The 20,310-nt window shown below is 38.8% G+C and overlaps 1 protein-coding gene across 6 annotated transcripts; it reads right to left on the bottom strand.

The window, feature by feature from the left end:
- Nucleotides 1-1,300: 1,300 nt before the first annotated feature.
- On the bottom strand, nt 1,301-19,668 carry ARL6 (ARF like GTPase 6). 6 transcript variants are annotated; one of them, XM_074812340.1, is made up of 8 exons: nt 19,613-19,668; nt 16,808-16,958; nt 14,253-14,317; nt 12,439-12,507; nt 9,945-10,039; nt 6,108-6,237; nt 4,569-4,624; nt 1,301-1,979 (listed from the first exon to the last, which is right to left on the bottom strand). In XM_074812340.1, exons 2-8 carry the CDS (start codon nt 16,928-16,930, stop codon nt 1,954-1,956), a joined length of 564 nt encoding a protein of 187 aa, XP_074668441.1. In that variant the 5' UTR covers nt 16,931-16,958; nt 19,613-19,668; the 3' UTR covers nt 1,301-1,953. The 6 variants fall into 6 exon arrangements, with proteins under 6 accessions (XP_074668441.1, XP_074668475.1, XP_074668468.1 ...); XM_074812374.1 differs by having other exon boundaries at nt 14,256-14,317; XM_074812367.1 differs by lacking the exon at nt 19,613-19,668 and adding an exon at nt 18,917-19,210.
- Nucleotides 19,669-20,310: the final 642 nt, after the last annotated feature.

Raw genomic sequence — 20,310 nt, 5'->3', positions numbered from 1 at the left:
CCACATCAGCTGAAAATGCTATAGTCGTAAGCATTACCAGGCATATTTTAAGGAAATTCATAAATATATAGGAGGGCAGTGTGCTTAGTGCACATAACTGTGTGGGGTGTAAGTCCAAAGAGAAATAATCAGAAAGCCAGATTATTCAAGAAAGTCAGAATCACAGATAGATTTTTATGTAAGAACTTAAATTGTCTTTGGCAGGAGAAAAAAATCACCAACTTAAAATTAATTTTTTTCATTTGAATAAGCCATATATGTGAACCAAAATAATTACAATACTCAGCAAAAGATGTTTCCAACAAGTATTATTTTTGTTACCGTATTATCCAGTGCAAAGTAAACCGGAAAATTATCTGCCCCACAATTCAGAGTTAGAAAAACATCTCAGAATTACATGATCTTTCTTCCTTTGTATTTGATTTTGTATAGATATTTAGATTCACAGTTGACAGAAGGCCAATGGTGTCACAGAAAGAGACATGAAAGATAAACACTTTCATGACAAACTGAACTGTCAGAATTACAGCATCCTGTAAGAAAGATTTTTTTACAGTAGTGATTACTTCCCTCTAGCAAAGCAGGGGAGTTAATTAACTGTTTAATAATAACTGAAAGTACATGAAAGTCTTCTACCCTTTCAGGAAGGTCCCTTTGCTCCAAATATTCTGCTATTAAGTGAGCCCTAGAAGGCGTGCTTACAGAACATTTGTGTATATTATACGCTAATGTGTGTGTGTGTGGGGGGTGTTGCTTTTGCAATACCCACATATTACATCTCCCAGAGGAAGCAGCTAATCACTCAGTTAAATATAGTCTTCATCATTTCCAGTGCCAGGCTGCTTGTTTCTCGGACAAGGGAAGAGGTGGCATGACAAAAATAAAGTTCTTAGCGTTGGCTTAATTTGTTACCTATGGTACACCTCTGAAATCAGAAAGTTTATTAAAAATTATTCTTGAAAGTAAAACAGTTTTTATACACAACAGAAGTAAAAGACATGTTTCATATTACTGATCCAGTGAACTAGTGAACTGTCCCTTAACTATGTTCCAAAATATAACTTTCAACCATATGCTCCTTAAATATCTGGAAGAGCAGCCCAGTTTATTAGAAAGTGTAACAAATATATGCAGTTAAAAAAAAAGCTTTGCAAAGGAGACACCATTTTATTACAGCATACAGTGCTATTTCCATTGGAAAACGGACAAATTCCAAATAAAACTAACAGAACACCAAAAATCTCTAAGATGTGAAGACCATCAATGAACATATTTAAGTTAGAAAAACCAAACCATGGCATGTTGTATATTTAAAGTTTTATTGATGGGAATGCAAATATAACCATGGCATATCACAAAAACAATTCATAACATTTCATTAAAAGCAGTTCCTTAAAAACATCTGCAACCATCTATAACAAATACACTGAACATTTGAATACTTGTATCTTAAATCAAAATATTCCCCTAGAAGCCTATTGTAGATGGTTACTAAAAACCCAACATCAAACTTTACAATAAAAAAATTGCAGAAATACCTACACATTTTAGGTATCTCATGCAGCTGTATTTCAGGAAGTGATTATTCTTTCTCAGGAAAATAAATATTTCCATTTGGTCAAAAGGTGTCCCCCCCAAAAAAAGAGGGGCATTTACTGATGGCTAATTATCACCTAAAACTGAAATGAATGCAGATGTCTATTGTTAGCACAAAACTTTTAAAAAAATGTGCTCTCCAGTCACAAGATTCAATTTAATTCATCAATGTGTATACCTGAGGTGCTATGTTGCCTACATTCAGTTTTCCTGGAAGAGATACTAAAAGAAAACAAGTCAACACAGTACATTTTAGCTGAACGGTTCATTTTCTTTAAATCATTCTTCCTTTCCAAGGAACTTGTACACCTACTGACAAAGTTTGTAAAAGAACGCCATACATCTTTTATTTATTTCTCACGTCTTCATTGCTTGGATCTGATCTGTCAATAAAAAGAAACAGCTAGTGTTAACATGAGATGAATTCTTATTATCTTTTGCTTTTTGAAAACGTAACCCAGTATTGTCCAGGTTACAGAACTACACTAACAGATATTTCTGTGTAGTTACAAGAATGAGGGACAATGCAGTTAGAATTGTTTTCAACTTGCTCTCTCATCCACTTCTGAAACTCCTCCCCAGCCAAGTTGTTTCCCCCAAATGTTGCTAACTGAACAGGAAGACTCTTCTACATAATTCATTTATCTTTTTTGTGCTTACAAGGTACCGCTGATGAGAATAAGGCCTGGAAGTTACTTCATGAAGTATGCATTTCAATTCCTTGTACACATTTCAGCTTCCACATAACTGAACATGAACTAATTCCCCAATAGCAAAGGAATCGCAAGTTTGTTTTTGAATAACTCGCATGAAAGCTTCTTTGCTCTCAGTAGCCACACTTCTCCATACTGGTGCCTGATTGCCACTTCTCAATTCACTTCTAACTTTTCCTTCATTAACATAAATGTACCGCATCCCCATTACAGCATGTGGAAGTCAGCATAATTTGCCCCACTAATAGGGAACGTGAGCTGGGTCTAGACTGCTGAGAGACAGGTTAGTTTTACCCTACTGATGTGTTGTTGCACTAGTAACCCCATTACAAAATAGGGAAATGTGCAAACTCAGCCTTCACTAGGGGAAAAAAGGCAAAACTTTCTGCCCCTGTTGCCCCTTATCTAGTTTGGGTATGCAAAAGGTAACTAAGGAAAGCAACACTGCTGATGAGGAGAGCTGTGCGTTCATTAACCAGGTGTCATTTCCTCCTCTGAATTTTATGGCATCCACAGGCTGTCATTTGGGGACCACTATAACTTAAAGAGTTATTCCAAATAGTTCCCTCTAGTGCTCTACGAACAAGGAGGAGAATCGTAGTAAAAATTTGTTCTTGAAATATCAAAGTCTTCATTCGTTAAAAGCGCAACTGCCAAACTGCAAGTGCTTAGGCAATAATACAAGTTTAAACCCAACTCCTCTTAAGCTTTTAGGGACACCGAGGCAGGGAGTTAAAGGAAATTTTTAGATAAAGCTCATCCGTGAAGAATTTCAGCTCAGAAAATGAAGTAGTTTAACAATCCATGAGAAGTGAAGAACTATGAAGAGCTATGCAGAAGCTCCTCCTTGCTGTGCTTAAAAATCTACATACACAACTTAAATATTCTGTCAGAAAAATATTTAGACAAGCATTAGAGATCCTTTTAAGTAGCTTGAAGCTACGTACAAAACCATCAACTCAAAATTTGATTGAAACTTAGAAGGCTCCTCAAAGATAAGCAGAGACATTGAAAAATCACAGGAAAATATTGTAAAATCAGAACTATGCCTGAAATTAGGAAAGAGTACGTGATTTGGAATCTGCCTCTATGATAACAGGATACAGCAGTGAAGGAAACTCAGTAGTAAGATGCTGGTTCTCCACCACAGAACTCTTAGACGGTGGAGGATGCATCACTGTTCTTCTGTAGGGCAGTAAATCTCTTTGTAAAGACTATTTTTGGCTAGTATCCCTTTCTCCAAAAACATGACCAAATGTTTTTGTATTCTGTAATAACACAGTAAAACAAACATCTCTTCCTAATTAGCAGTAAGGATTCTATTTAGAAAGGACAGTCTGGTATCCACAGATAAATGGAGATATGTTAAATCAGGGACGATGCTGGGTGTTATTTAGGTGCGTTTTGCAGGAACAGAGTTCAGTGGCGCCGGCTCTGGTCGGTCGCTGACATCTAGCGGCTGCCTCAGCGCAGAACACGCCGCGACACAGAAACCCTCGCGCGGATGCAGGTTATACGGCGCTACCTCACACACTCACAATGGAAGCAACGTCAATTCGGGAGCTAAAATTGGAATGAGTCTACCAAAGCAATACCACACTTCACTATTCACTACATTTAGCGGTACGTGGGAGGACAAAAGAGACCAGACTCTTACCAACATACAACAGAAGGATATACAGCATCCATACTAAGTTTGTAACTAAAAATGTGTATGTACTACATCATCTAAGCTGGATCTGATATTTTCTATGTGACTATAGGTATCTGCATATTCTACGATGGTTATGATGTAAGCTGTTCTTATTTTGGCTGTAAAGAACTTAAGTTGAATAATCAAAACTCGTATTTGTCTGTGTACTTTGCTTATTTTTCTAGTCTGCTTTTTCACCATTTCCTGATACATAACATTAAGTTATGTAAAACAGGGACAGGACTGGAAGAAAAAAGAACAAACTGAACTACGACAATAATCAGTTGAAGTGCAGGAGCTGGTATGACTGACAAGAAAGTGTTACCCTGCAAGATTATGCATTAATATTTCGTACACTTCTGTCAGAGAAACTGACATGATGTTTTGCGTACATTAAGGACCTAAACGAAAGGCAAATGAGATAGAACATCAGTACTCACTGTGTAATTTGATCTGACAGCAGAAGTGGACAGAAAGAAAACAAAGGAAATAATAAAGAAAAAACCTTACAAAATGAAAAAGTTTAACAGAATGAAAATAGAGCAAGAGAATTACGTATGATATACCTTGGAGCCAATCCACACCTTCTTGTAATCCTTCTCCTTTAAGAGCATCACTGGCACTGAAAGAAACAAATCAATTTACAAAAACATTGTAAAAATACAGGTTTTAGTGGAATCACCATACTTGTAATTTACGGAACTGCAAAGTACCATCAAGTACAGTTAACTTAAATTTTCTTCACATGGAGAATGCTGCTTCTCAAATAATATATTTTAGAGTACCTTCCCAATCTGGAAACACCAGTTCAAGATGTGATCTATTTTAATTCCAGTTTCAAGGCAGAGGAATTGTTCCTAGAACATAAGGGGTTCTGGAAGAGCTCCCACACAAGCCAGCCACATTGTTCTGTGGCAACTCCACTTAGATAACTCCCTCCTCAGATTGTGCCGTAAAAGATGTTTACTACCTGTAACAACAGTGAGGAATCATAGAATCATTGAGGTTGGAAAAGACCTTTAAGATCATCGAGTCCAACCGTCCTCCCACACAGTTCCTATACACAGCAAGAATGCTGGAGTACTGGAGGAAGTACACACTTCACTGTAGCAGCAACTCTAGGAGTGTATGTTATATATTAAGCTACCTTAAGATTGATATATTTAAGCTACACGGACAACAGCGTAAATCTACCTTCTGAATCACGGGGATATAACTGTCTAAAGGCCCCTCATTCTTCAACTCATGAAATCTAGCACAGCCGCAAATCTGAACTGTTACTGTGCTTAGCTATAAAAGGAGCTTGGAAATTCATCAGTGTAATTTGAAACAAAAAGCAGTGATTCCAAAACCACACCCAGGGAGTCAAGTTTAATATTAAAGAGCCTAAAATGAAAGTTGTATTTTCCAGCAGCATTTAGCTGCTGATATAGCTTATTTACAGCATCTGAGGACTTCAAGAAGACAAAAATCTAACTTCTATAAAACACTTCTGATAAAAGGAGAGGTTTTTTCCTTGTGAACACTGGCACAAAATCCTTCTATTTACATGAAAGCTTACATCCTTCAGAAAGAAGAGACACTAGCTCCTACAATTCCCTCAAGCATTACATGGTACAAAGAGTAGTGCCCCTCTGAATTCACTCAAGAACAGTTTACTGAATGGCCTTTGAACAGTAGTTTACTAAAGCATCTGCAGAGTGGGAAAAAACTCTAAAGGTATTATTGTTGATATTCTGAAATCTGCAAGACAAACTAAGAGCAGCATTCCGATAACAATTCTACTCAATTTCCCAGCAAAAAGTAATAGCAGCTATTCTTCTGATAAGAACACTACTTTCTGATTTCACTAGAAGTCCTCCATTTTGTTAGTTGGGTAACAGTTCCATTGTGAAAATTTTCAAGACACAGTCTACATGAATGCGCTGTGCATTTAAAACAAGTTTGATAGCAAGTATCGTAATATTACTATTGTTTCCACATGTGGCAGCACAGCATTTTATCTGGTTGATTTATGTTATATAATACTGAGTGGCATGATAAGAGTTAAAGTATGAATGTGCAAAGTAATACCAATAAAAAGGGTAGAAAAAAAGGACATTTACCAGATATGCCAGGGCTTGTCTTTAATGTTTTCTAAGGACAGTAACTGAGATACTTTCACAGATGATATTGCATCCCTGAGGTCCATCTTGTTAGCAAAGAAGAGAATAGGCAGTCGACGGTGCTTAATATCTAGGCGTGAGCAGAAACAGAACTATCATGGCATTATGCAACACTTACTAATTTCTACATGTAATAAGCTACAAACAATACAGGAAGATATTTTGCTCACCTGTAACTGCAATTCTCTGAAGGCTGTATCCTACCAAAATGCATACTGTTGGGTCACATGGCCTCCAATGCATGCTTCAAGAATGCTTACAAACTTTCTGTCAGGCTTTGGGATCTTTCACCCCCTCTCCCCCTAGCTTACACATACATTTAAAGCTGTACGTATAAGTTGCGGGTGAAGCTGAGGAACAGGAGATCAAACAACTGCCTACAAATACTACACATCTCTGCTCAGCGAGGACTGGATATGTAAAATGGACAGAAAAATGATTTGTGTTCATTCATAACCTTGCAACAGTACTTGGATAAGGGCATCCATCACTTCATAAAACAGGAAAAAGATGCATGTGTCTGGACATCCCTTATCCTACCTTCACTTGAAGAAGGGCTTCTTTTCCAGAAGCTCTTCTCAGCTAGCAGTGTAAACTACAGACCAAACCAAGTACACTGGTAATTTTTGGCATACTTAACACATTTAAAAGCATAAGCCTTACTGATTACCACAAAAGACTAGAGAGTCACTGGAAGGAAACAAAGCATACTCTCTTCAACCTGACAGGTGTAAAACTCCCCCAAAAATAGCAGCACCAAGACTAACTGTAAGAATTTTTCATATTATTTATACAAAGATGAATTACAGGATTAGAGAAAGTCTAGATTTGAGTGTGTCAATCAGTTCACAATGTGAAAAGAACTTAAAACCCCCCTATATTGAAAATTGCTACACAGGCTCTTTTTAAAATAGTAAAAAGTTATTTCAGAGGAAAAACTAAGAATTTATTTAAAAAACTTCAAATATAAACCCTAAAAACCCAACAAACTGTCAATGCTGAAGCGGTTTGAACCTTCCTAATTATGTTCTTTTCAAAATCCCTACTGAACCGTTCCACAAAATCAGTGGAGACAACACTATCTACCCATACTTAGAGATCATGAGTGCTGACCAAAACGCTGACAATTTTCACAAGTATTTACCCTATCTGAAGCTATTTTTCCTCTGATATCCTCTAACACAAATCAAAAGCCTCAAAATACAAGCAGAGAGCATCAATAAATCTGTTTGGATTCCACAGTTAAACAGCTTTTCTGTCTCCTGATCGAAACCTCTACATTAATCTATAGTATAATTAAGTGAAACCTGGTACCCACAGGTAGCAGGTTACAGATAAATTAAAAACACAGAAATTAGTTGACAACACATGCAAATTGCCAAGTTAATCGGAGAGTTTTTAGTGGGTTTTTTTTAAAGCAATTAAGAACGGGCACAACCTACCCAATGTAAACTCATAAATGCATGCTTAAAGATTTTTGCTAAATAAAGTGGTGGTCACAGAAATTTACATTATTTCCTACCTTACGATGTTGTTTCCTATTACACAGTATTCCCCCCCCCCCCCCCCCCCCTTTTTACAGTTATTAATGGAAAGCTAACACTTTCTAGTTGCAAGTAGCTATGAGTTAACACATTAAAAAAAATCCCAGACACTAGATACGTGTGATGTGCAATTTTATACAAAGAATTTCAAATTCACAGGAATTTCAGTTTAGTTTAGAAGCATGTGCTGGAGGTCAAGTGACCCAAGAGTCAGTATCTAAAATAAGTAATCTACAGACTACAATCTTGCAAAATGTTGAAGAATGAAGTTTGATTAAAAAATTAGTATGCTAACAGTGATCATTAAACAAGCAGTCATTTGTAGAATGCATTGTCCACTTATGTAAGTAAAAATAATTTTTAGTTCTGATTCACAAAACAGTCCCAGCTAGTACAGCTTCTAAGCCCAGTACACATTCCCTTTCAACCTCAGGCAAGTCTAGCAAAGACAGAGACCTGTTTTCCTGAAGGATTGCTAAAACTTTCAGATTGATTCAGGGTTGTTACCCTGCATCCATTTAAAGCTTAAGTAAACATGTAGATCTAAACCACTCCAGGAGGTTCACAGAGACAGAAGCATAGATGGGGAGAAAGCAGGATATGCAGGAAGAAAAGCAGAACAGCAATACAAATAAAGATATTGATATAGTAAAACAGTTTCATATTGATTCAGTAAAGAGCTACTTTTATCAAACATTACTATTAGAAGAAGTTTTTATTCCCTTTGGTTCTCTTAGATGTGACCTATCAAAATCCAAAATGATAAAACAGGAACAGGGCTGCTGCATTTGAGCTGAGCTGCTCCAAGGCAGAAATACACAACTGCCCCCTCCTGGTTCTAGGGAATGTACTAAGTGGCCATAGCCATGATTTTTCAGAACTAGAAAACACAAACACACAAACACCTGAACAGTGCTGACCTGCTAGATCAGCATTAATAACCTGTTAATGCCTAAATGAAAAGCCCTACCTTAGTTTGCATCTCCCCAGTCTTAACATTTCACTCTTTTGCCTTCTAATAAACCAGTAACTTAGTACAGCAGTCTTTACCTCCCACCCTTGGTCCTATGTGGTTTCCATTTTACCAACAGAATCACCTTTTACCACTGTGGTTAATACCTGCTTTGGTACAAAGTTACCTGGCCTCTATGTAACCCACCTGCACCCTTCTGTTCACCTCATCCTCCCCTTTGACCTTTGCAAAACTGTCTTTTCAGTGTCTGCATTTGAAGCGGCCTGTATCCTTGAATATGAAATTAAGAGGGCCCAGTGAGCTCACACCCACTCAGCTACAGCATCTTTGTGGATGAACTAATGTATCATATGCAGTCTTTGTAGAAAATAAAATCATAGTAACATAATTGTCCCTATCACATACTACTTTTTTTGGTTAGAAGTGCAAGTCAGCCTCTCCTTTCTTATTTTCAGCATGGTAACCCCACAAGTTAAGGCTCCACCAATTTAATAAATAACAAGTTACAGGATTATTTCACTTTTAAGTTTCCTGCACATAGTTTTATAATCTGGTTCGTCAGAGTAACTACCTGAAGTGCTGAAAGTCAAAATTGCATATTGCTTACAAAAGCATTCCAGTAATGTTGGCTATAGAGATGGGCAAAGAAGCGAAGAATCGACCCATCTCAGAACTTACTTAAAGAAGTGTAGCCTCATGTAAAAAACCAAACCAAACACACTAAAACCAACCACCCAATCTTGAACCCTCTCATATCCTCTTCCAACCCATGTATCCTTTTATATATCCTGGTATAATTATCCCTTCTTATTTCTGGCTAAAGCATAATAATAATAATAAAAAAAAAGAGATAATGAAGGCAAAAAAAAGAAATTTAAAGTTACATTAAAGGAATTAGCTGTCCTCATGGAAAAATCCAGACAGGAAGACATTTTGTATGTATTTGTCAGCACATAGAGGCTCTCCAGCTTCCAAAGCAAAGGGTCAAAGTCTATTCTTTCTCAAAACAATGCAACTTTTGATCTATATTGATTAATAAGAGACCAATCCAATTCAGTGTAGCCAACTGAAGCATGATCAGTTTGTAGAGTGTGAACAGGTACAAAAACCCCCCAAACTTATTGAAGAATGTTATTGTTCTAGTATTCATGAACGGCTAAAATATTTGCAAAGTACTCAGAATGCAGAATTTGTCAGATAGGGCTTTTCTTAAGACAACATAACAAATACGGAGACAGAAGGGGAAAAAAGCCTCCTCACCTGGATGATTCAGAAGGGTGTCAAGTTCTTCTTTGGCCACAACCATTCTTAATTTGTCACTGCTATCAATGACAAAAATAATGGCTTGGCCTTCTCTGCATAACATAAAAAGAGCAAAGAGGCAAATTATAGGTTCTCTTAAACTGTGATTAAGGCTTCAGAAGAAACACCAAAAAAAAAAAGCAGCAAACCAACCTGATTTTTTCCCTTCTAATTTTTGTTGGTGTTATTTACCATTAACATTTGAATCCAGTCTTACTTCTGAAATTCAGTCTTTTAGTAACTTGCATAATTTTTTTGAGACATGATGTTGTTGGCTGTGTGACTTAGACAAAGTTCAGTCTACAGAGACGCTTCAGAAAAGTTCGATTTCACTTCTGAGGCTGAAAAATGAACTCTGAAAACATAACCAACTGCTATTCTGACAGTGTGGTCAGAAAAGGAAATCTCAAGACAGGTTTTTGTAGAAATTCTTTATTTCTTATACTAAAACAAGTTTATTTAGAGAAAGGTCAATTATCTTTTGAGAAAAAAAACTGTGTGTCCACAGCTGTTTAACAAGTAGGCATATGCAGATTAACTTTTACAAAAGTCTGCATAAACAGGATATTTCTTTTGTTTTGAATAGCAGGTTAAAAACTTTCACCGGTTTCAAATTATTAAGCTATTTTGCTGGCAGTATGTCTACAGTCATAACATATATACAACTATTCAACTCATTATTTCAGGCTATTACTGATTTTATGACTTAACGTTCCATTTATCGAAACTTATCTGAAAGCAAAATAGAGTCTGACCAATTCAGATGGACAATTATAAATACCCACAAAAAGTACTTTTAATTTACATTTTCATGTAATATTCGCTTCTTGTTCATTTTACATTTCTCTGAGACACCATTATGGATACATTCTTCACTCCTCAGCACCATCTACCTGCCTATTTTGGTAGGAAACAGTCCTAGACCTACTGAAAAACAGGAATAACTTGACCAGTCTAAGATTGTAGGAGAAGGTCCATTCTTTTCTGGAGTACAGAAGAACTTTAACAGCAAATAAAGCTTTTGCATATTAGCTGAAAAAGCTTAAGTCGTTTTTACGAGCATTTTTATGAGTATTTTTCTAGAGGAATCAGAGTCCTAGCATGTATTTACTACCAAAAAATAACTTCTCAAACAAGTAACAGTAATAGGGACACAACATAAGCTTTCATATATTTATGACAAGTGTACTTTGAGGACATCCTAGAAGACAGTTTCAAGCCAGATAGAAGAAAAGGGCAAGCTTCAAGTACTCCAAAGCAACTCAGATACTTGATCAGATTTGATTGCCATTTTGCAGTTCTTGCAAAATTAAACCTTGCTTAACTTTATAAACTGAACAGCACATTATTATTTTTATATTATTAGAAGTTGATCTTAAATATGTGACTGCTGCACTGGGTCAAGTACAGAGGTGGATACAAGCGCACATTTCACTGTCAGCATTACCTAAGAAACTCCCTTACTGTTACAATGAAAAGAGCAGTTTATGCCACACAAGGGATCAGTTACTGAATTAAATACAGCAGTCAGAAAAATTATTTGCTTATGAAGCACTCGGCTAGCATTCTGAGAGCAGACTAATGGCATCAGTTATTGAAATCCAAAAGATCTAGGAGACATAGATCTAACACTCTTGAACAATTAAGATCTTTGACCCACACAACAAGTTTTCAGATTGCTAACACATATTTTGCACAGAAAGGAGATGAATCCTCAATTAAAGGATACTTTAAGCTCTATCACATTAAATATTAGTATTTAATCAGTATTATAATCTGCAGAATTTCTCCATTCTATTTCTGCAAGCTATTTCTGTGTGGTTTACTACTGTTCACCTTATTTACATCAGCATCAGATACTACAGAATAACAACGAGACAACATAAATGAAGATTCAAGTTCTGTTAGCAGCTAGAAAACCAGAAAATGGTGTCTATTACCCATAAGGCAATACCACAGTGTTATAACTGAATATCCTGCTTGATAAATAACATCTAAGAATACTTGGTCAAGTTCTTAGTTACACATGCCTCATTCTCTGAGGTTAATTTCCCTCACCTGTAAACATCTCAGCCATCAGACAGTACCTTTTGGGTCTTAAGTCACTTACCTACAGAAGTACAATAAAATAGGGAACCTAACTCATCTTGGTGCTTTCTTACAGGATTGGTTTTCAGGTTTCAACATTTAAATCCCATCCCTAGTACGCTCCCCCAGCCTTTGAGTCAACAAGATGTCCCCAAAAGCATGCTGATTAACAGCATATAAAAAATTCCATTTTTTTAGAACAGAAAGAAAAGTTGCATTTATCCAGAATGACCTTCTGTCAAACACCAGGTGTAAGTCTTCTCTGAATCATTCCTAACCACTAGCTATTATCATACTTCTGTTCACATAACGTACACAACAGCTAATATGAACAGCAATGCTTTAAAATAACTGACAGGCTTACTTGTAGTAATGTTCCCAGAGGTTTCTGTATCTCCCTTGACCTGACATATCAAACACTGTGAAAGACAAGCTGCAAAGAAAAGAAGTGTATGAGGCACTGAAACAAAGAACAAAACCCAAACTATTTTCTTTGCTACCCTGACAGAAAAGAGCCAGATCAACTTCAATCCTAATCAACTGAGATGGATTCCCAAAGGAACTCTGGTTACTCCATCTGCCTTGAAGCTATCCTACTCAGTATTGTGGTCTTACAGAAGTATTTCACAATGGAAAATGTGTTTGTTTATTCTCTGAATAAAAGAACTAAACCAATTGTAAAAAGTTACATCAAATACAATATAAGCTCCCATTCAGCCTCTCTTTATCACATTAGTATTGAATATTGTTGATAATGTTGAGTAAATGAAATTCAGATGAGCCATGACTTAAAATCCACAGCCTGTCTAAATTCTGTCCCTAGACAGGCACCAGTAACATCCAAACGCTTCTGTATGCAAAATAAAAGCTTTTTTTTTTTTTTTAAAAAAAAAAAAATTCCGCCTTGATTAAAAAAAATCACATTCTGGTAGTAACAGGTTACCTCAGGTGACCTGACCAAGCTACAAAGAGTAGTCTTCACAACTTTGAGATTTCACCCAAATGCTAAATACAGCAAGTCAACTTAAGGAACATGACAAAAAATTCTGATCCACTCCTGACATGCCTACAGAGGCAACATAGACTTTGGTGTTAGCCTTTCCTGGTTTGGGTAGCCCCAGATAGCTCCCCGAGTGGAGGCCTCACCAAAACAAGGAGGTTTAGAAAAGGAAGCTCTCCAGACATCCTTTCTACTCTATATACAGACATCATCTGAGTCTGGACTAGCTGCTCTGCCATGTGTAAAGTTATTAGCAACCCCCAAGCAGTATTTTGATTGTAATATTAAATTAATGAGGTTTTAGGGTGCATTGTGGGTTGGTTTTTTAATCATTCTACATGGTAAATTTGCAGATCATCTCGCCCACTACAGAATCAGAATAAAGGAAAGCAATATAAATCAATTTACATTCTCACACAGCCAAACCACAAATCTGTCCCACGTGCTTTACTGAGACAGAATACAGTTGTGAGGCCTCCTCTAAAAACATGAAACCTATCAGTCCCACACATCAGGTCAAGGAATAACCAATTTTCTTGCAGATCTCTCATCCAGTGGGGCATGCTGCTTGAAGACTAACTGCACCCATTAAAAATACACCATGAAGGCTACGGAATAATAAAATAATCGCTAATGTTACTTCCTTGAAGTATCTTTGTCTCACAACATTCCTTTTCTAAATCTTAGCCTTCATTCAACTAACGATTTCTTCCTCCTTTTCCTGACCTTTGTCCCTGACATCTTTACGTTCCTAATACTGTAGCCACCATTTTTCATTTAATGAGATTAGACTGCAATCTCTTCAGAGTCCGTCCAGTGAGAGTGCTTAATGGAATATAAGAAGCAACTGTCTCTCCTCAAGTATGTAACAGTGCCTGATCCTGAAATTCTTAACAGACAGAAATCAGATGCTTACACACTATTGCAAAAAGAATTTTTTTTTTTTTTTTTTACACATATATAGATTTATAGCAGCACAAAACATACAATATATTCTAACACTGTCAGTCCTAGATCATGATTAGGACTCCTGGGTACTACAATATTTCAGCAAACTGCATGTCATGCCATTGTATCACCACACATTATACTCAGTTACATCCCACTGAAAGAGGTAATTAAGTACAACTATTGTATATTAATTACTTCTGCTAAATGGAGAAAATAAAAGAAACTACTACCTGGAGGTCTTGAACTTCTCTATACTGAATCCTATTGTTGGAACGATGTCCTGAGTTTGAGCCTTTAAAGAAAAGGAAGTACAAATTTTACAATCAAGTTAGAAAATGTAAATATTGAAATATATTTGAAACATGAATACATTACAGATCTATTTTTCCCCAAGCTGTGCAATACAAAAACTTTCTACAAATCCAGATACATTATATTAAAAAAGTTCCCAGAAATTACAGTAATTCAAAAATCAAGGTTTTGTATTTTCTAGGAAATACAGTGAATGCTATTGGAGAAGTGCACTGAAGACACTTTAGCCTCAAGAGCTGGATTCCACCCTTTACATTAGTCTGTGTACTCACGTATGTGTGGATATTACCTATGAAATAAACAGGGAACAGGTTAACATGGAAGATAACAGCTTGAGGATTATGACTGAGATCAAAGTTCACAATATTTGTGCACTTTGGAAATTGCAATGTCAGCCCAAACAAATCTGCACGATACCCTAAGGCTCTTAAATAAAAGAGGGTATACTTCCATTAAGATACTAGATTGGCCATACTCCCAGCTTCCATCCACTGGCTGGAGGAGTCTACTTGATGGTGGGAATTACACAGTGGACATTACACAACAGCCTAACCATAGTTCTATTCAGACTACTACACCACTGGAAGAAATCACCATTTACCACAGAGGAATGGCCAAAACATAAAGCATTATTGACAGATGTGTCTGATAACCAGGTTTACTGCTGAGCTAGCCAAGGAACCTAACAGTTAAGTTGGTACAACAGAATAGCTCCTTTAAGGAGCATCGATACTGAGCAGAGAGGTAGGTCACACTCCTTAGATTACAGAGCTGTCCAAGAAAGTCACGTGCAATGGTTTCATAGACTTTCTAGAGTCCCTTAGTAAAAACACTATCTATAAGCAGTTGACTTCTCGCATACAGCTGAAGCAATCTTAGCTTGTTCACCTGCAGCTTCATTACGAAAATGGCATTCCACCATCATAAACAATTTAGTCAATGGTTCCGGTCACCGAGGGAAGATTTGTGCAGAGCACAAGAGGTGTTATTTCTTTAACGTTTATTTCAAATGTATTTATCAGGCCCAGAAGAAACAACTGCAAACAGATGCAGAAACGCTTGTATTTGCCAGACACCTAATATATTGCTCCTAGGGCAAAGCAGCAGTACTTAAGAAGACCGAGTTGATCCAGAGCTCAAAATCATCTGTCCATTGAACTTACTAAAAATAAACAATTTCATCAAGTCTGATCTAATGACATTTGTTGCACATTGGAGAATTTGTCATGTCTTACAACGATAAGACTTACAGGAGTTGTATGCAAAGCTACCCTCCTAAAACATCACATTAAATGAAAACATTCAGAAGTAAATTCTCATTACACGATTTACAGTAAAGCAAACAAGTTCTATTTATTCTATTTGTGTAATCCCCTTGGAACCTTCCCTCATACCTATTTTTTATTGTGATAAATCTTGACGTTTGAGTTCAACTCTGGTTAGGAATCCTTCACTGCTTAAGGCATGACATAAAAAACCTGCTACAATAAAGATCTCAAAAATTACATAAATATATACTTTGCCTGGTACAAATTGTAGCATTTCTCCCAAATGACTGGCAGCAGATAGTAAGCAGTTTATAACCTTTCTTTATAAATCTGTTTAATTTTCAGTGGAAGAATAATGGCCAGGAACGGAAGGAGTAGCAGACCCTTTACCACATTACATTTTTTGAACAGTGTCCAGTGGTACTCTTCAGGAAAAGTTCAATGGAAATTAAAAAACAAAAGTTGCATCCTGATGTAAACAGCAGAAATCATGGTTTCCTAGATGCGTACGACCAGCATGCACAAGCCTCTGGCTCTGAACATGCCTACCAAAATTCATCTATTTCTATTCCATAAACACACCTAGAAACAAATTAATCCTACTTTAGATTTTGCTCAGAATACAATGCACTCTTAGCGGCCTGAAACACTTTTCACTGGATGAATGAACTGCAAGTATAAATGATACTTATTTTGAAAGCTATTCTGCCTTAAAAGATGAAGTCACCATTAAGTGTGCATCTTCACATTATTTCCTATTATTTACTATATACCTATTGTTTTTCAGGAAGAGATAAAAATAAATATGATAAACATAAACAAGTACAAGTTGTTATACCAACTGTATTTATCGCAAATGCTCGACACATCACTCGTAACTGCAATCCTCTAGCAATTATTTAAATGACTTAATAAAACTGATTCAGATCCAGGTTTCAGCCATCATAAACTCTTCTTTATTGGGTGATCGTAGAAGAACATGCCATATTAACAGTGTTTTTTTGGGAAATGTTTTCTTAATATGCATGTGGATGCTTACATTTAGTTTTAGTTAGTTGGAAAATACATTCATTCCACTGTACTAAATCAAAAAGCTCTTCACATCTTTTCCATGATCACATTTAGTAGAACAGCATACAAAACCAGTTTAAAGATCAATTCTGCAGTAAAAACATCAACAGAGAACTAAGAAGCTTACTTACATTTGAAGGTTTAAGTTTATTTATGATCGTTGTTTTGCCACTATTGTCCAAGCCAAGGCACAAAACGTGAACCTCCTTTTTCTTCAGCCCAAGCCATCCTGCTAGCTTGTCAAACAATCCCATAATTCCAGCTCAAAAACACAGGGATCACCTGTTGTTCAGAAAATCAGAGAAGGAAATAGCTTTTGGAAAACCATTACGTGTACGGCAGCGCTAGCACCGTAGGCGGGCATGTGGCGAAGCAGTCGTTAAACTTTTAGAAGACAGTGTGAATATGACACTGTACAAACCCTGTCACAGCAGGTTTGCTTGGTATACTAAGCAAACGGAGTATAAGCTGATTATAGCGAAGAGGCCTCGATACAAAAGTAGATTGGCTGTTTATAGCCCTGTCCATATAATGCAGTGTCCTTCAGTCACTGCGCAGCAATACTGCCATTGTTCTGAGCAGCCCAAATAGGAGCACAACTGCGAAGCCTCCTTACCTTCCAAACCGAAAAAGAGGAAGACCATTACATTTTACTTCAAATCATCAGTAGTCCAGTCAGTTTTCATAATTCAGATGACAAAGCAAAACAGTATTTCCCTTCTTCAGCACCTGCTATGGAATTTACTGAACCCTGAAGTAAATAAAGCACCCTCTGTCAATTCAATTCAAACTCTAATTGCAACAGGCGTTGCCGTTATTAACATGTATAAATTAGGAACTCATTCACTACAAATAGAAACTGATTTTAATAGATCTAAGAGACATGAAGCCAGACACCATAACATTCACCCACATGTCAGGTAGATGCCAAACTCCTACTCCTGCCCAGACACTGACTGAAGTTACCTGGCAGCAGCATATTCAAGGAGCTTACATCACGCGTTCCCTTGCGGTACCTGGCTGAACATACCTTGCAAAGAGGATAACCCTCGTCTATCCTGAGTGAATTCCACCAAGAATAATTTCAGCAATCACACAGCTGAAAAATTTGTGATCCATTCACTAGTAAAGCATTTAAATTAATGCCAGAGGAATTTTGTGGAGTGGTGAAGGCTGGTTTTTCTCTTAATAAAAAAAACCCCCACACAGCACTGGGCAACTTGGATTGCAATCTTAATTACCCCAGAAAATTATGGCAGGAGGAAGAAGAGGAAAAAAATGTCTATTACAAGTGCTTGGTCTCACTTCTTCGCTAACTGAATACAAAATGATGATTAACAGCATTTTAATAGAAATAATTTTAAAATCTTTGAATTTAATAAAGTCATGTAAGCCACCACCTTTGTTTACAGTATGATTTTTTCTTTTTTAATACCGAACCTTTTTAAAGCTTTATCTAGTGCACCTTCATTCAAGACTGGTAGTGATCTGAGTGGCTATTTGTGTAACAGCTACACATAGTTGTCACCAGAGTAAACAAGCCCACCGTTAGTTACAGCAATTCCCCCAAAGAAAAAAAAAAATCATGATTTTTCTTCTAACTCCCTTTATGTCCCACTCCTTTTTTAATATACATACAATTCTGAAAGCAGATTAAGGCTTACTGCTTATTATCAAGTTAACCTGACAAAACCCTCTTCCAAAACACATTACGTTCTAGTCCAATCAAGAGCCTTATCGATATATTCTAGACAGTAAGGTCCAAAAAAACCCCAAAAACCACCAAACCTTGCAGGTACTCTTAAAATGAAAAAGGAGAAAATGAAAGCACTTAGAAGATACTTGTAGGGCTTCACTTTTAAACCCAAAAGCCTAAGCAGACATTCTTTGACAACAGTTCCTAGCCACATTCTAATTATAGGCATTTTTTCTAGCAGTTTGTCATAACAATTGGCAAAGTCATTAAGAATACAACAGAAAAAACATACCCTTGACTTCTTGCCCTGCCCCTTTTCTCCCATTCTTTTTCTCAGCTGTGAAGAGTTACAGCAGTTACAGCTGGCACAGGTTCCCTTTTTTTGCCATCTGATATTGAGCCTACAATGCTATACAGCATATGTTAGACACGTCCTGAAATTATTTAAGATAAGAGTTTGGTCCAGGAACTTGTCAAACTCCACAGGCCTTTGTCAAGAACTGTAGGCCTGAGGCACCAGTGCTTAACGCTGCTTGTGACTAACCGCCAGCGGAGCTCCGGAGGACGAAGCCCTCACGTAAGGCCCTCGGAGGGGAGCGGGGCCAGCGTGGAGCCCCCGGCACACCCCGGCCCGGCCCCGCTGCCCCGCCGGCGGCCGGGGAAGGCCTCGCTGCCCGCGACGCCAGTTCCCAGCACGCTGAGCCCGAAGCACCGGCCCCCGGAGCGCCAGCCCCGCCGCGCCTCTGAGGCGGCGATGGCAGCGGGCGGCCCGCCGAGTCCCGGCCAAGCCCCACGGCACTACAAGTCCATTTAATTCACGTGGATCACTCAAACGCAAGCGCTGAGGCACCAAGGCGGCCCAAGCCACCCACAGGAGGCCCTTTCAGATTAGTATTATTTCAAACTCTAACTAGTTGATTTTTATTTTTTTTTTTGCAGGACCCCCGCCTCCCACCGCGCTCGGGGGGAGCGGGCGAGGAGCCAGGGCTCGGCACCTCGCCAGCGGCGGCCGGGCTGCTCGCAGCTGCCAGGACGGGGCTTCCCTCCCCCGCCGCCGAACCCCCCCGCAGCAGCACCCCTCGCAGCGGACGCTCCTGCCCCGAGCCGCCCCCGGCTGCGGCTACGAGTCCCCCCGCCCAGGCCGGGACGGCGGGGCCCGTGCCGGTGGGACGGGGGTCGCCCACAGGAGGCCAGGACGGTCCGGCGGCCGCCTCCCCTCCCCGCCGCCCGCGGCACAGACCTCAGCCCGCGAGATGTCGGCCGGGCCCGGCCACCACCAGCCGCCTCCGCCGTTGCCGAGGAAACCGCCGCCCCGCCCCCGCCCATCCCTCCGCCGCCTGCCCGCCACGGCAGCCCCGCCCCTTCCGGCCACTGGGAGGGGAGCGGAGGACCGGCCCGGGACCGGCGGGCCCCAGCTCGGGAACCTCATCAACGCCGGCAGCTTTGCGCATTGCCGTGTCAGCTGTGCCCGGGCGCCTGTCACCTACACCGCGCAGGGGTCGCACACCGGTCACACGTACGCACCGCAGCCATTTCATCCCCTGGGCCCAACGCCTGTGTCATTTTTTCCTGCCCCCTGCTCCTCTTTCTTGCGCAGCTGCCACAAGAGTGCTCAGATAAATCCTCTTGAGGCTCACAACTAACGTAGGAAGGAAAGCCTGACAACACCATCAAAGGTGATCACAGCAACTCCTGTTCTCTACGCGGGCAGTTCGGTGCAGCACAATGTTCAGAGAAAAGCTTAAATCCACCTGTCACTTCGGTAATCACAGCAACTGGGGTTTGGGAAGAAGGCAGCTTGTTTAGAAGCTAGTGTCTAGAAATATGCTTCAAGTAATTTTTTTTCATGTAGCAAAGTACAGTCAGACTGGTTCTAGGTCTGCTGCACAGACTTTAAAAAAATCACTTAAAATGAGCCCAAAACAGGAACACATAAAA

Source organism: Strix aluco, chromosome 2 (assembly GCF_031877795.1).
Source record: "Strix aluco isolate bStrAlu1 chromosome 2, bStrAlu1.hap1, whole genome shotgun sequence".
NCBI classification, from domain to species: Eukaryota; Metazoa; Chordata; class Aves; order Strigiformes; family Strigidae; genus Strix; species Strix aluco.
This window is presented reverse-complemented; position numbering and strand designations above follow the sequence as displayed.